Genomic DNA, 16,272 nt, shown 5'->3' on the forward strand with positions numbered 1-16,272 from the left:
TTTTTTGCTAGGGTTTGTTTGTCTGTTGGTTAGCAACATAACTCAAATAGTTATGGATAGATTTTGATGACATTTTTAGGAAATGTAAACAAAAACAATTCCTCTCATCGACTCGGTACAAACATCACTTCCTGCTTACGGCGTTCTACGCCCCCACCTTGGCGCCCTGCACTACGCAGAGGATTCTAGGAGATGTCGTTTATTTTTAGACCGGGCCTACGCTAAAGCGTTGGAAAAAACTACACACCAAGTTTTTCTTTGATACCGTCAGGTGACATGGTATTAGTTAGAAAACTTTGAAACTGAAATACCGCAGTATCTACAATACCGTTAGACTCCTAGTGTTTAACATACTCGATGAATAAAGAGGGTTCCGATTTGCTCTGATTTCCAAGTGTTATTAAAAAAAAACTGTCCTTTAGTGTAGATATTTCTGAAACTGTAACCAGGAAGTTGCACACAAACTGAGAAACCCACACCAAAGCAAACAACTTCCTTGGGAGATGTAATTACAGCATTTCATTGACTTGTATAGTCAACCTGCTGATGGTTTACAACAAGAACAGATAATGCCATGCTTGAGTGGCTCGTATGAGTAACATTAGTCGTTTGTGGGATTGTCTGCGGTTGTTATTTTTCTTGGACTCATCGCTCTAATGCCCTCAAACAGTCATCAGAGCGCTGCGGTCTATGCCAGGCACTCTGGTACTGGGTGGCATCCTGACAGACCTACATATGGCCATGTGTTTGTTGTGGCGACTGGGGGTGGAGAGCGGGTAGACGTTGGCGACAAGCGGGGTGTTTTACCACTTCCCAGAACAGTCGTTGGGGTCTCTGAGCCATGTGTATGCCCAGGCCTGTACTATAGCATTCCCGTCACACCCTTTCCTGTGCCACACGCGCACACACACACACACATATTTGTACACTAGCACAGTAAAGCACTCAGAAGGCCTTGAACACAAAACACATAAAATGTTCCCAGTCAAAGGCGATGTTAGACATCAGGCAGCCTCAAGTCGCCAAAGTCAAAGCATTAAAAGGCCACTAGAGTCTCTACGTCACAGTGTTTGCCACAGTGCTCTGACGTCACTGCACTTTCACAACTAGTTTAGTCTTTCATTATCCCCACACCATCCAGTGGATCATTTTTACATCAAGTCCTCTCCAAGGTTCTCATAGTCATCATTGTCACCGACGTCCCACTGGGTGTGAGTTTTCCTTGCCCTTATGTGGGCCTACCGAGGATGTCGTAGTGGTTTGTGCAGCCCTGAGACATTAGTGATCTAGGGCTATATAAGTAAACGTTGATTGATTGATTGATTGAGTGACTCTAAACCAGGGTTAATCAACAGGTGGCCCAAGGGCCTTGATATCAAACCAGCACACAAGTTCAGTTCAAAATTTGGGATCTTTGTAGCAAGATCCTAATAACAGAAGATAACTTTCATATAAGGCTGGATATCATGACCAATTTCCTAAATCAATTCGATTTTAGACTCATATGAATATAAATTGATTAAGCACAATTCGATTCGATCTGCACCTTTAAGGAAAACGTCTGAACTCTATTACAAAATACAAATTAACGTTATTTATTTATGGACGTTATTACTTATTTATTTTAGCCAGAAACACATTTGTAAATTGAACAGCTTAAACCTGTCTCAAGTGTCAATTTAGAAATAAGAAAGGGATTTGATTTGTATAGGTTCCCTTATTTTTTAAGACAATTTTATAGGTTGGTGTATAACCTTATTCTGATGATTGTAATCAAATAGGATTTACAGTTGATGTAAAGTTCGAATTTATATTGTGGAGGGGAGAGAAAAGTCCTCTTCTTTTTCCAATACCACATGAAAATAGTAGGTTTTTAGCGTATTTGTCCAGTCTACATACTCGTTTTTATACACTTTACAAGAACTACATTAAAGGGAAACTCCATAGCTTGCTAGCTTGTATGCGCTATTTTTCTAAGACCCTTATTTTGTTAGCACAGGCAGGATGGAGCAGATTTTTTTATTGTGAAGACAGGAACTGTGCGGTTAGTCTTTACACTTTTGACAGCAAGTATGGCAAGACAGTCTATTGAATTTTTAGCGTACCTGCCTGTCGTTTTTTTCCCTCTGTATATTGAGCTTGTAGCAGCCATTAGTCGTCTTACAAGATTCTCAGGTGCTGTGAATGTCAATCAAGTGACAAAGGTGATCTCATATTGAGGATTGATTATCGCTAATTTTTAGTTTTATTGTTTTTTTAAAGCCTGCCAATCGACCGACACCGCCTGCGTGATCGACCGGTAGCAGGAAATGTGCTTTAGAGTTGGTTTTGTGGTTGCCAAATAACTATTGTTGGACGGGGATTGCAACAAAGCCTTTGATGTCATTAACTTTATTTCAAAAATTAAGAATAGTATGGAAGCAACAAAACCTGTCATCAGTTTAGTTTCTTCTTTGTCTCTGTATTGTCCTGAGTAGTAGGCTTATCAAGTCCGCGTCTCCAGTGAGAGTTTAATACCTTACTTTGATTTTTGCAACTGCCAGTAGTGATCACCAGAACTTTTTTGAAAAAGTTTTGAAAAACTAAACAAAACAATTGCCATAATTGAAACTCATTCAGATATAATTCAATGTAGTTATTTACAAAATGTTTCGCTGCCCAGTTAGCCCACATGCCATCCTTAATATCGCTGATATTAAGGATCTTTGACTCGTGTTTTCTTAAGTAGGTTTTTATAAACAGCAGAGCACTTCTGTCATATAGAGCATTTTTGACCCGTATAAACCCATTGCTTGTGTTTCAATGTAGGACTATATTAGCCATTTCGTCAAGGAAACATTTTAGGTCATGGAGGAACCTTGCACTATACACAACAGAGAAGGGAGTAAAGTTTTTCCATGTGTGGCACTTAAAATAATGACTTAAATAGCTCAGCTCTAAACTATTAAAATTGTACAGGATATCCTAAACCTTGAATTTTAACATTATGGAAGGGTGGAGACAAAGCCAAGGGGTAACTCAAACATAATTTTAATACAGAGTCAAATCTTGTTCAATTAGAGAAAGGGCGTCAAAACTTTTCCGAGGCATGACTGGATGACGTCACAACTTGAGTGTGGGAGAAGGCGACTCACAGACAGAAATAACATTCTTGCATACAATGTACTATGAGTAAAGGATTGCAACGTCAACAAGCCTACAGCGGTCAGAAGGAGAAATGAGCACCGGAAGGAGAAATGAGCACCTTATTGATGTCTATGTAAAATTGGTGGCAAGAACAACAGATAATATGCTTTTGGATGCTGATAGTGTTGTATTACATGTCACACCTGCACTGTCTCTACGTACGAATGTAATCTTGATACACGACCTCCTTATGAAACCCACGACTAGGTTACTGTAAATGTGAAACCCATAGCTTACTAATGAGTGACTATCACATGACTAAATTGGCTGTGAGAATCTTCGAAAATTCATGCCAATTTGTGAATAAACATGAATGTTTGGCACTTATTACAAGAGTCAGTATATTTTTCCACTATATATTTAATCCTACATCCCTTTCAAGCTCCGTTTCCCACATCCTCCCCTCCATCATTCTCAGCTCCTGAGTAATCTGCCCTTCTCCCTGATGATGTAATCATGCATCATAGCGTCACACAGTTTGCTCCTATTTTCAGATACCTGCGCCATGGAGGAAAGTCCAACAACCGCTTCCTGCTCAAGTGTGTTTTTGAGCAATGAAGGTGCGGGGTATTGGGGAACCGGAGGTGACTTAACGCAGAAAATCAACAAAGTAACAGTAGTTTTTCCATCAAAAACATCCATTTAAAACAAATCTGTTATTATGAATTAGTATTAACATAAATATATTTTTAAATCGTTTTGCCATATTTGTAATTTTTGTACAATGTACTTTGTTGAGATTTTTTTCAAGTGTTTACAGACTTTTTTTTAATTTATTTTTTAATTAAAAACAAATAGCAAAATATCTAACATCTTCTTCTGGTGTACTCATGTACTCATGTTTAGAGACTTTTACCTTCTATCCCTCATTGTCCCTGACTAAAGAGGCGAGCTGCAGTAAGCATGACGTCACTCTTGCTTGGTGATGTTGATCGAGTTGGACACTTTCTCTTCTTAAAAGACACCACTGTCCTCCTAATATTTGCACATTTTCTAGATGGCTGTCCACGGGTATATCTGGAATATATTAAAATTACGTCTACATTGCAGACATGCTGACAACGCTCGAGACAGTCACCATGGCGTGCATTTTGTTTACATCCAGTTTCAGTAGCGCTGTTTTCGGCGATCAAAGTCTTTATTCGGTGGTCAAGCTGTTGGTACATCATTTTTCAATAGTGTGAAGATATTAGGCTATATATATATATATATATATATATATATATATATATATATATATAGGTGTGGGGAAAATCACAAGACTACTTCATCTCTACAGGGCTGTTTCATAAGGGGTATATATATATATATATATATATATATATATACATATATATATATATATATATGTATATATATATATATATATATATATGTATATATATATATATATATATATATCAATCAATCAATCAATCAATGTTTACTTATACAGCCCTAAATCACTAGTGTCTCAAAGGGCTGCAAAAACCACAACACAAACCACTACGACATCCTCGGTAGGCCCACATAAGGGCAAGGAAAACTCACACCCAGTGGGACGTCGGTGACAATGATGACTATGAGAACCATATATATATATATATATATATATATATATATATATATATATATATATATATATATATAAATATATGTATATATATACACAGTATATATATATATATGTTTATATATGTTTATATATGTATATATATATATATATATATATATGTATATATATATATATATATATATAAATATATATATATGTATATATATACACAGTATATATATATATGTTTATATATGTTTATATATGTATATATATATATATATATATCAAATCATACTGCAACGACCAGCTAATGTTAATGTTTTATGTTCGTGTGGTTTGGATTTGATCTTAGTTTTTCCCATGTTTGCCAACACAAGGTCCGTGATTGGTGACGAATGAGGAAGTGTTGTCATGTGTCCGGGGAAGCGCATACTCATGCTTGCACTGTTTTAGACTGTTGGAACCGTTCAAATCGCTAAAAGGATAAACGTTTCTTTAAAGTTCCTCAAGAGGTAAACAAGAATGGTGAAAGAGTGCAAGATTTCACGAAAGTAGAAGAGAAAAGGAAAACGCACACGTTGGCAGTGATCCTTATGTTTAAGGTTTGTTTGATATACTACTTATGTTTAATAGTTCTTATTTAAGTACTATGTTATTATTTGTATTTCTTGAAACATATTTTTGCTATGAGTGCTTTCGTAAAGCACCAACTCGGCAAGTCTTAATAAAAGAAAGAAAATGTGAGCAAAACCTAAAAGATTTAAACTTTTAATGAAAGCAGCAATCATAAATGAAGCTTTCAGCACATACAAAATGTTGAAATCTATATTTATATTTTGTTAAAGGCTGGGAAAGCCACGTGTACTCGTAAACGGCGCGTACAACAAAAACAAAGCAACAACAATGGCTGTGGACACAAAATTAAATCATGAATGTAACTTTGCTCGAGCAAAAACGTTGCATGATTTATTAAGGAGAGTCTTGAAAACAATTTCCGTCACCCAACCACACGCGCCCACACACACACACGCTTTTCCAAGTTTTCATCTCTTTTGTCCTGTACAATGATATCTGGAGCACCATATCGTTTGACATGTCTGGGAACTAGGGCTGGGCGATATGGCCATTTTTTTAATATCTCGATATTTGTGGGCTATATCGCGATACACGATATATATCTCGATATTTTGCCTTAGCCTTGAATTAACACTTGATACATATAATCACACCAAGTATGATGATTCTATGTGTCTACATTAAAACATTCTTGTTCATACTGCATTATTATTTGTTCATTTTAAACTTTCATGCAGAGAAGGAACTCACAACTAAGTCAATTGATCAAAACTGTATTCATTAAACAGTTATTGAGCAGTGGCACATAAACTTGTGTCATTTATAAACAGAAAGTGTGACGTTTGTCAGAGACATTTTAAAACACGCTATGAGTGCACTTTTGTGCAAGATGTCACTAAGATGACAAATCAAAACAACATTAAATTAATGTGCAATTTTTATACTGAACGCCACTACTAGCAGGTGACCTTTCAAATGATGCTATATATTAGCAATAATGCTACCTTTGGTAGCAACGCTTTAGCACCACACCTGACAAATTACGGTTGTCTGTTCGACATATTCCCACTTGAAGCCAAACCACCGCCAGACGATGGAGCCCCTGCTGTTTTTCTTGGGAATTAATTCTTCTTTCATTTGTTACCAGATTTGCACCTTCTTTCTCTCGTATTACCGCTAGCATCACAGCTGACGTAACCCATGTCGCTACCTCTCTGCTCCGTCCGCGAGGGCGTATACGTATGTGACGTATGACGTGACAGTATGTGACGTGTGCAAAAAGGTGCGCTTGTCTGTCTGTGAGAAGTAGAGACAACAGAGTGGGAAGAGCCTGTAGTGTAATGCCAGCAGCTAAAAACAACTGCGTGAGAACGTGTACTCGAATATCACGATATAGTCATTTTCTATATCGCACAGAGACAAACCCGCGATATATCAAGTATAACGATATATCGCCCAGCCCTACTGGGAACGATGGCTAATCCTTGAGATCCAAAAAAGGACAAATCTTGTTTTGATAAAGTACAGGGATATATTCTATTGCGGTGTTCACATTTTTTATTTGTATCTGCCGTTTGTGTTTTTTTGTGGTAAGATCCAGGCCCCTTTACTTACTCAGATAGGTCACACTCTGTTCACTGCACAGTAGCCATGTTGGTTGGTGGCCCAACACTTTGTTCACTTCCGTTCAAAAGTCTGAATACAACCTATACGCACAAAAGTATCCCCTTCCTTCTATTTGGGATGCAGGCAATTTCACAGCAGCTGCTTGATGGCATCGTGTCAATATGGACCCAAATCTCTAAGGAATGTTTCCAAGCACCCTGTGGTGTTTGCAAAGTGCGGTTTAACCAGCAACTACTAGTGTCCAATGTGTGCGTGTGCGTCACTGAGTGTTCCTTACCAATTTGTCTTTGAGCCTCTCGCCTTTTATGTAGAACTCCACCGCTGTTGGACTGGGACTAGGGCTGGGACTGAGGCTTGGAGTCGGACTGGAGCTACAGGGGCTGAGGTTGCCGGTGCTCCCTCTGTTGCCACCGCTATGGGTGCTGCCGCTGTCCTCCACCCGGTTGACCTTATAGACGGTAACGCAGCTAAGGCCTCCGCCGCCCAAGGGAAGCCACCCACCGCTGGAGTCATCCCGCGTCATGACCACTGCTCTCACACGCGCATAACTGTCACTGGAAAAAAAAGGGGGGTTATTATTTTCAAGAAATATTACACATGAAAACAACATTACAAATGTGTTAAATATTAAGTTGTACCTATAGGTGGTAGTAACACATACAAAATAAACCACTAAAGAACGTGGGAAAGAGTTAATAATAAATTAAAATCATGGTGCCAGGACATACAAAACTGTGTTTTGCTTGGCGGATACAATACATTTCTAGGATTGGTACTCAAAGCTGTTAAAAGAATGTCCCGTCTTAAAAAGCGGGCTAAAACCAGAATATAAAAGCATCATAGTCAAAGATTCACAGAGAAATTAAATATATAGTGTTCATTTATGATGGTCTCAGTGCATTATGGATTTAAAGGTGAACATTATCACCAGACCTATGTAAGCGTCAATATATACCTTGATGTTGCAGAAAAAAGCCCATGTAATTTTTTAACCAATTTCCGAACTCTAAATGGGTGAATTTTGGCAAATTAAACGCCTTTCTGTTTATCGGTCTTGTAGCGATGACGTCAGAACGGATTTAAGTTGCTCCAGTGTCACAAGATGCGAAAGTCCTGATCGTTTGGTCCGCACATTTTACCGGCGATGCTAATAAGGCAACCATGCTATGGGCCACTTCATTAGGTACACCCATGCTATGGCCGAATAGCGTCAATAGCTATTTGCTCAATATCTTCAATTTCGTTTTCGCTATCTGCCTCCATACTCAGACCATCTGTTTCAATACATGCGTAAGCTGTTGAATCGCTTAAGCCGCTGAAATCCGAGTCTGAATCCGAGCTAATGTCGCTATATCTTGCTGTGGTAACCGCCATGTTGTTTGTATTGGCAGCCCTGTATGACGTCACAGGGAAATGGACAGTCGCATCGCAAATAGCGAAAATCAAGAACTTTAAAACTCTTTTTAGGGATATTCCAGGAGGTGTAACATTTTGAAAAAAACTTTGAAAAATAAAACAAGCCACCTGGAACTGATTTTTATTGTTTTTAACCCTTTTGAAATTGTGATAATGTTCCCCTTTAAAGGAATCACAGAGTACATTGAGATTAAAGAACCCATTTAATCTTTATGGAAAAAGTATGTTGTTTTAGAGTTTATAAAGTTTAAAGGAAGTGTTTATATTTGTGTGTGGAGGTCTTATAAAGCTGGTAAATAAATATAACATATTTGTAAAAGTTGTACAGTTAAATAGCGTCCCTATTTTACGGAAATTCCCCTACAAACAATTGGGTCCAAAACTTAACACCTACGATAAACGAGAGAACACTATATTGTGTGATGGACTGCAATTGCTTTACATGAATAGAGATAATGGTTTCCCCCAGATTGGCAGTATATATGTGGCAGCTGGGGCCTGGTTAGGGGCGTGGAATGGGTGTGTTCAATATGAAGTCACATATTTATGACATCACTTATTAATTTGATTGGCTATGAACCGTTGCATTTTTTTTTTAAGGATAAACAAATGTTTTACATATATCCAGAAACAAATATGTGTTATTAGTTATTAGTAATGAGATATACTTTTTGTTTTATTGTTTTGCTCTATTTTTCAATTGATCCTGCTAATTGTAAAGGTAGGCCCAGGCTCCACTATATTCTGCCCACCCTGAATGTGGGAATTTGCCAAGTATGTAAATAGTCTTTTGAAATATCCATCCATCCATTTCTACCGCTTGTCTTTCAGAGATGAAAAAATTACAAGGTGGTTTATTGATATTCTTCAAAATGAAGTCACCTTAAAACTAAGCAAATTAATGAAAATACATTATACACATACATGAAGTGGCCATAGATGCAGGAATCATGTTAAATAAATAATACAGTTTGGTATTGCTGGGGCAGTATAGCTCGGTTGGTAGAGCGGCCGTCCCAGCAACTTGAGGGTTGCAGGTTCAATCCCCGCTTCCGCCATCCCAGTCACTGCTGTTGTGTCCTTGGGCAAGACACTTTACCCACCTGCTCCCAGTGCCACCCACACTGGTTTAAATGTAAAAATTAGATATTGGGTTTCACTATGTAAAGCGCTTTGAGTCACTAGAGAAAAAGCGCTATATAAATATAATTCACTCACTTCACTGCTTGTATTCTGTGACGTGACTTGTTCCCGAAAGTGAAAACCGGTGGTGGTCAACTGAGCTTAGATGGCTATAGTAGAACAAGCAGGGCAATAACTGTCTGAAAACAATCCAACTATGCAATGGAACAGATCCCTATACTTAAAAAAATATATTTGTCAAGTGATATCGAGGATTACCCTTTGGTCGCGTTCCCAGACATATTGAACTATGATACTATGTGGTGCACCAGACATCATTCTACACAACAAAACAGATTAAAACTTGGAAAAGCATGGAGGTCTACAACTTCTTGTGTGGAGCTGGGTCAAGGAAATTAGTATTAAGTTTGAGTTTTATTAAGTATTAACTCTACTGGATGGATAATATGTATTTTTAGCTTGAGTAAGGTTGCATTTTATGATTTATCTTTGCGTCTACTGCCATGTTTGTTGTTGTTCCACGCGCCGTTTACAAGTTCGTGTTTTTTTCGTCTATCAAAACATAACTGTAGATGTCAACATTGTGTTTGTGCTGAAAGCTTAATTGCCTTTGGTAGAAACTTAACTCTTAGGTTTTGCTCAAATTTGCTGTCTTTGCTGTCTCGCCGAGTTGATGCTTTACGAAACACTCGTAGCTAAAATATGTTTAAGAAAAAAATATAATCTCAAGATAATACTTAAATGGGAAACACTAAATGTTAAAAGTGTTGGGATGTCGCATGGCTGCAGTTGTGTGTCCCCGAGTATGCAAGAATCCAGGAGAGTTGCGTGGAGGTAAGATGAATTTAATACACAAAAGAAAATAACAAAAGCAAACATAAAGCAGTCGTGCAGATAAACGTTCTCAACATAATATTATCATCGAGCACTGAGGAGTGCTCGAGTGAAACATAAATAGACACTAGTGTGATTGACAGCAGGTGTGAACCGCTGCCAATCAACGAAAAGAGAAAAATAGTGCTCCGTGAATAAAAACAGGAAATACAACAAAATAAGAGCACTGAACCGGAAGTAAATACAAAAACACAAAAAACTAACAGAAATGAAGTGACACATCGTTACAGGACCTCCCCCTCAAGGAACAGATACCAGATGTTCCCTGGGAAAGAAAAAAAAATGGAAAAAAGTCCAAAATGTAAGGGAGGGTGGAGGGAGGATTTGGTGGAGGGTTGCCAAACCTCGTGTCCCCGCAGCCAGCGAGGGAAAGTCAGGTGGCGGCGCCGCGTAGAGCGCCGCTGGAACTGGCGAGGCGGGCGGCCAGGGAACGGCCAAATCACTGGCCGAAAAAGAGGAGAGTGCGCAGGGCACGGCCACATCCACGGCCGACGTAGAAGCGGGCGCGCTGAAGCAGGCCGGGAAGCAGAAGACGTAACCGGCGGCGTGGAAACCGCAGGCGTCATCAACGGCGTGGAAGTGGCAGATGTCATCGGCGGCGTGAAAGCGGCAGATGTCATCGGCGGCGTGAAAGCGGCGGATGTCATCGGCGGCGTGAAAGCGGCGGATGTCATCGGCGGCGTGAAAGCGGCGGATGTCATCGGCGGCGTGAAAGCGGCGGATGTCATCGGCGGCGTGAAAGCGGCAGATGTCATTGGCGGCGTGAAAGCGGCAGATGATGACGCCGGGCGAGGAGCAGCAAATGCCGGCCGAGGAGTAGCGGATGCCGGCGGTGACGAAGCCCGGCGTGGTGCTGCTCTTGGCGGTGGAGCCGTGCGTAGTGCTGCTGATGTCAGCGTTGCAGCTGTGCGTGGAGCCGGCGTTGGAACTCGGCGTGGAGCCGGCGTAGGGGCTAGGCGTGGAGCCGGCGTAGGGGCTAGGCGTGGAGCCGGCGTAGGGGCTAGGCGTGGAGCCGGCGTAGGGGCTAGGCGTGGAGCCGGCGTAGGGGCTAGGCGTGGAGCCGGCGTAGGGGCTAGGCGTGGAGCCGGCGTAGGGGCTAGGCGTGGAGCCGGCGTAGGGGCTAGGCGTGGAGCCGGCGTAGGGGCTAGGCGTGGAGCCGGCGTTGGGGCTGTGCGAAAGCCCGCCAGGCACGTAGATGTCTCCGTGGAAGGAGACGCTTGCGAAGATGACAGCGGTGTGTGCCTGGCTGCACCGCAGTGTATTGTGGGCCCCCCTCCACTAGGCGGCTGCCAGAAACCGTCCACACTTGCGGGAAGACATGCCTGCTCGTCGGCGTCCCCCGGTGCGAAAACCAGGGACGGGCGGGAGGAGGCCAGGAAGAGGGACGAAGACACGTCCCGCGCCGAGTCCCAGCAGGAGGACAAAAGTGACCTCACTGTGGGCTCCACTGGAGCTCTCGGCGATCCAAAAAAGAGAGCGGGAGCTGGCAGAAAGAGCAGCCGGGGAGCAGCCGCTGGAAGCTGCGTAGGAGCAGGGAGAAGCAGCTCAGCAGACGACGGGAAGGATGGCGGCGGCGGACGTGCCGGTCGGAGAGCCGCAGTAGGCGACGGAGCCGCGAGACGTGAAGGAGGAGGCGGGCGCGCCGGTCGGTGAGCCGTAGCCGGCAGCGTTGCCGAGAGGAAGGATGGCGGCGGAGGACGCGCCGGTCGGAGAGCCGTAGCCGGTAGCGTTGCCGCGGGAGCCGCGAGGCATGCAGGAAGTGGCGGACGTGCTGGTCGGAGAGCCGTAGCCAGCCGTTGAGCCGAGAGGAAAGATGGCGGCGGGGGACGCGCCGGTCGGAGAGCCGAAGCCGGTGGCGTTGCCGCGGGGAGAGGGTCCGCATCTGTTGGCTGGGACCGCACAAACCTGGCCTTCAAGTCCTCCAGGAATTGTGCGGTCCAGAACGTCGGCTGAGGATTGCCGACAGGGATTCTCGCGAGGACACTTTCTTCTGGCTCGATGATACTGTTGGGATGTCGCATGGCTGCAGTTGTGTGTCCCCGAGTATGCAAGAATCCAGGAGAGTTGCGTGGAGGTAAGATGAATTTAATACACAAAAGAAAATAACAAAAGCAAACATAAAGCAGTCGTGCAGATAAACGTTCTCAACATAATATTATCATCGAGCACTGAGGAGTGCTCGAGTGAAACATAAATAGACACTAGTGTGATTGACAGCAGGTGTGAACCGCTGCCAATCAACGAAAAGAGAAAAATAGTGCTCCGTGAATAAAAACAGGAAATACAACAAAATAAGAGCACTGAACCGGAAGTAAATACAAAAACACAAAAAACTAACAGAAATGAAGTGACACATCGTTACAAAAAGTATATCAAACAAACTTAACGAAGTGATCACTGCATACTCATGCGTTATTTGATTGCTCCCTTTGACTTTTCTAGTTGTCGTCGTTTGATAAAATCTTGCACTCTTCCGCCATTTTTGTGTACCGCTTGAAGGACTCTTAAGAAACGTTAATCCATTTCGCAATTTGAACGGTTCACTTTGAACAGCCAAACACCACACGAGCTTGAGGCACTTTTAGGCTCAATGACGCCAGAGGGGTTAGTGCGTCTGCCTCACAATTCGAAGGTACTGAGTTCAATCCCGGGCTCGGGATCTTTCTTTGCGGAGTTTGCATGTTCTCCCCCTGACTGCGTGGGTTCCTTCCGGGTACTCCGGCTTCCTCCCACTGCCAAAAACATGCACCTGGGGATAGGTTGATTGGCAACACTAAATTGGCCCTAGTGTGTGAATGTGAGTGTGAATGTTGTCTGTCTATCTGTGTTGGCCCTGCGATGAGGTGGAAACTTGTCCAGGGTATACACTGCCTTCCGCCCGAAACGCAGCTGAGATAGGCTCCAGCAACCCTCCCCGACCCTGAAAGGGACAGGCGGTAGAAAATGGATAGATGGATGTATGGCGCCACGACCCATTGAGAACAGACGCTGGCTTGACCACCGCGACCATTCAATGAGCCAGACATGAGTCGGACGTGAAGTCATGTGAATCCAAGCAATGGACTTAAAAAAGCAATGCAATTATACAGGATAAAGGTTGGCTCTAATGCAGCTGGCTTAATGCTAACGTAAAAAACACTAGCTCATTGATGTCGTAATGAAAATTAACAGGACCAATTGCAGGGCACATAGAGAAAAACAATCATTCGCGCTCACATTCATACCAAGGGACAATTTAGTCTCCAATGAAGCTAACATGCATTTTGTTGTAATGTGAGAGGAAGCCATAGCACCCGGAGAAAACCCAAACACGCACAGGGACCACATGCACACTCCAAAACACACATGTCCGAAACTGAGGTTTGAAGAAACACCGGCAAACGGCATTAAGTTCTCACAAAAACACATACTGTACGCTCATAAGTAAACCCTGTTGTGCACATGTAGATACATAACATGTAGATACGTCGACACGCACACAGCTGCTTGGATTGATGCAAAATATTAGCGGAGTTAGGACCCCCCACCTAATGTCAACAAGTGCAAGGAAAATGACTGAATGTGGTAACAAATTGCTAAAATGTGTGTTTTATCTTTAACAAATGTGTACCTGCTACATGGCTTATCTGGGTACATGTATCCATAGTTGTGTTTTAGTACTTCATTCCTAACTATTGTACTTGTCGTCTTAAAGCACAGACCAGGATTGGCAACCATAATTCATGAAGCATTTAATATAATGTAAATAAAGCTTTTTTTTATTAAATTCTAATCTAATCCTTGATTATGGCAGACTATATGTAATATGGAAAATTGTAAATTGTTCTTTGAGTGCAACAAGAAAAACACAATGGGTTTAACGGCCTTTAATTTATATTTTAACCTTCTAAAATTTTTCTTTGAGTGCAAAAGGAAACATATGTTTATTGTATTGTAAGATTTCATGTTAAAATGATGCCAAAATTGACACTTTTTCGTAGTTCCCTTTATTCAGAAAAGTATCGGTATACGTATATATAGTGGTACCAAATTATTGGTATCGTGACAACCTTAGTCGGTAGTAATGTCAAAATTAGGGTCGTTTACAGACTTGAACAAGACATGTATTAACTAATTTACAGTAACTTTCATTTAAACTTTCTCTCCTTACTTTTGCCGGGTGCCAACTCCGTACAGCCAGCTGTAGCGCGCCAGACAGGAGATTTAGATGCAAGTTTTTTTTTTTTAATTAAACCATCAAGAAACATTTTTATGATATTTCAGATGTTTTTCAAACCTATTTTTGCCAATAGAACCACATTTTTCAGACAAAAGGGCATGAGCAGTCTATTCAGGTCTATATTCATTCAAAAGGCTCACCGGATTAAAAGGTGCTTTTAAAACACTTCCCTGTGTTCTACATGACATGTAACAGTGGTTATTTGGTCAAAATGTTGCACAGTTTATGTTTTACAGACCATCCTCAAGCCAATTTCTCTCTCCCTTCTCGATACCCTGATTTATGGGCGGTCTTTTTTTTAGCGCAGCCATAGCGAGACTGCTAAAAGATATACGTTGGAACTGTACGCTACTGTGTATTAGAAATGGCAAAAGAGGACAACGAATGCCCCACAACAGAAGAATAGAGAAAAAGAACTCATTGACTACGACGCGGGCTACAATGGCGGATGCGCACACATTTTCAGGACATATGCAGATCTCAAATACACACCGGTTAAGAAAAGTTCCTTTTGCGTAATATTGCGAAACAAAAAGCTTCAGATAGGCACCATTTTGGGGTCCTTATACACACACCATAATAAGACCCGCATGTCAAAACATAATACATATGAGATGTCTGTGAATGCTCTCATAGACATAATACCCATTCTAGACTTAGATCTGAGAAATCAAAGTCTATGAGCTTGAACTGATGAAGCCTAATCGGATGAGCGGCGAAACGTGTTCTAAGACAAACCAAGCTGTCCAGTTGCGATCAATTGAATGTCCTGAGATGACAATACGTATGACTACGGTAGCCGTAATGTGCCAACAATCCATCAAGCGGTGTGGCTTTGAAGCATACCAAAGTCGTATTAAAACATTAACAGTTTTGGGCTTGCTTGCTAGCGTCATCTTGTGGTCCATACGTATCTCTTATGTGTGACTGCCATCTACCGGTCACACTGACAGTATAATTGCATCATATACCACATAAAATATCTTCCAGGTCAGTAAGCACAACCAAAATTAATCCGTTAGGTGCACTGGGTTATTAAGTGCACTATCGATTTTTGAGAAAATGAAAGCATTTTAAGTGTGCCTTATGGTATGTACATGACAGATCACATACAGAATATCCTTACAAACAAAATATTACTTAAATTTGTTTTAATGTGAAATTTTTTTTTTGTTTTAAATATAAAAAGCAGCTCATTTTGATAGCGTGGCAGCGTTTTTGTTGCTGTGGCGCCACGATCAAATACATGTGGTGTAAACTTTTCTAGTTGAGTATGGATGGGGACTGATATTTTTTTCAAACTCCAACTAATGCAATATTACGATATATAAATCGTAGTACAACATAAACATTTATTTTGTCTTATATGTATTACTCTTGTTGTAATTGTAGTTGTACGTCTGGGCTGGGGCTAATGTAACTGCAGAAACAATCTCTCATGGGGGCAATTTATGTCACTTAAAATTTTACGGAGAGAGGCAACAGGCGCGTACATGTCAACAATGTGGCAAGGATGGGAAAGCACAATGGAAGTTAAACCAACACAACTTGAAGAGGAATTGGTGCCAGAGGAAAGAGGAACTCTTTTGTTTGGAATAAAAAAGTAAGACACCAACCAAATAACAGTAGGCTAATCTGCAAAACGTGCAGCTAATGAACTCAACACATTTTGGGG

At 41.4% G+C, this 16,272-nt stretch overlaps 1 protein-coding gene across 1 annotated transcript in view; it reads right to left on the reverse strand.

Annotated features, from left to right (window-relative positions):
* spred1 (sprouty related EVH1 domain containing 1) overlaps positions 1-16,272 on the reverse strand; it is a 99,647-nt gene that overhangs the window by 49,182 nt on the left and 34,193 nt on the right. Inside the window, exon 2 of the mRNA XM_061896041.1 lies at positions 7,203-7,479. Within this exon, the coding sequence (XP_061752025.1) occupies positions 7,203-7,479 (277 nt within the window). The remainder of the gene's footprint in view (positions 1-7,202; positions 7,480-16,272) is intronic.

The sequence above is a fragment of the Nerophis ophidion genome, linkage group LG03 (genome assembly GCF_033978795.1).
Source record: "Nerophis ophidion isolate RoL-2023_Sa linkage group LG03, RoL_Noph_v1.0, whole genome shotgun sequence".
NCBI lineage: Eukaryota > Metazoa > Chordata > Actinopteri > Syngnathiformes > Syngnathidae > Nerophis > Nerophis ophidion.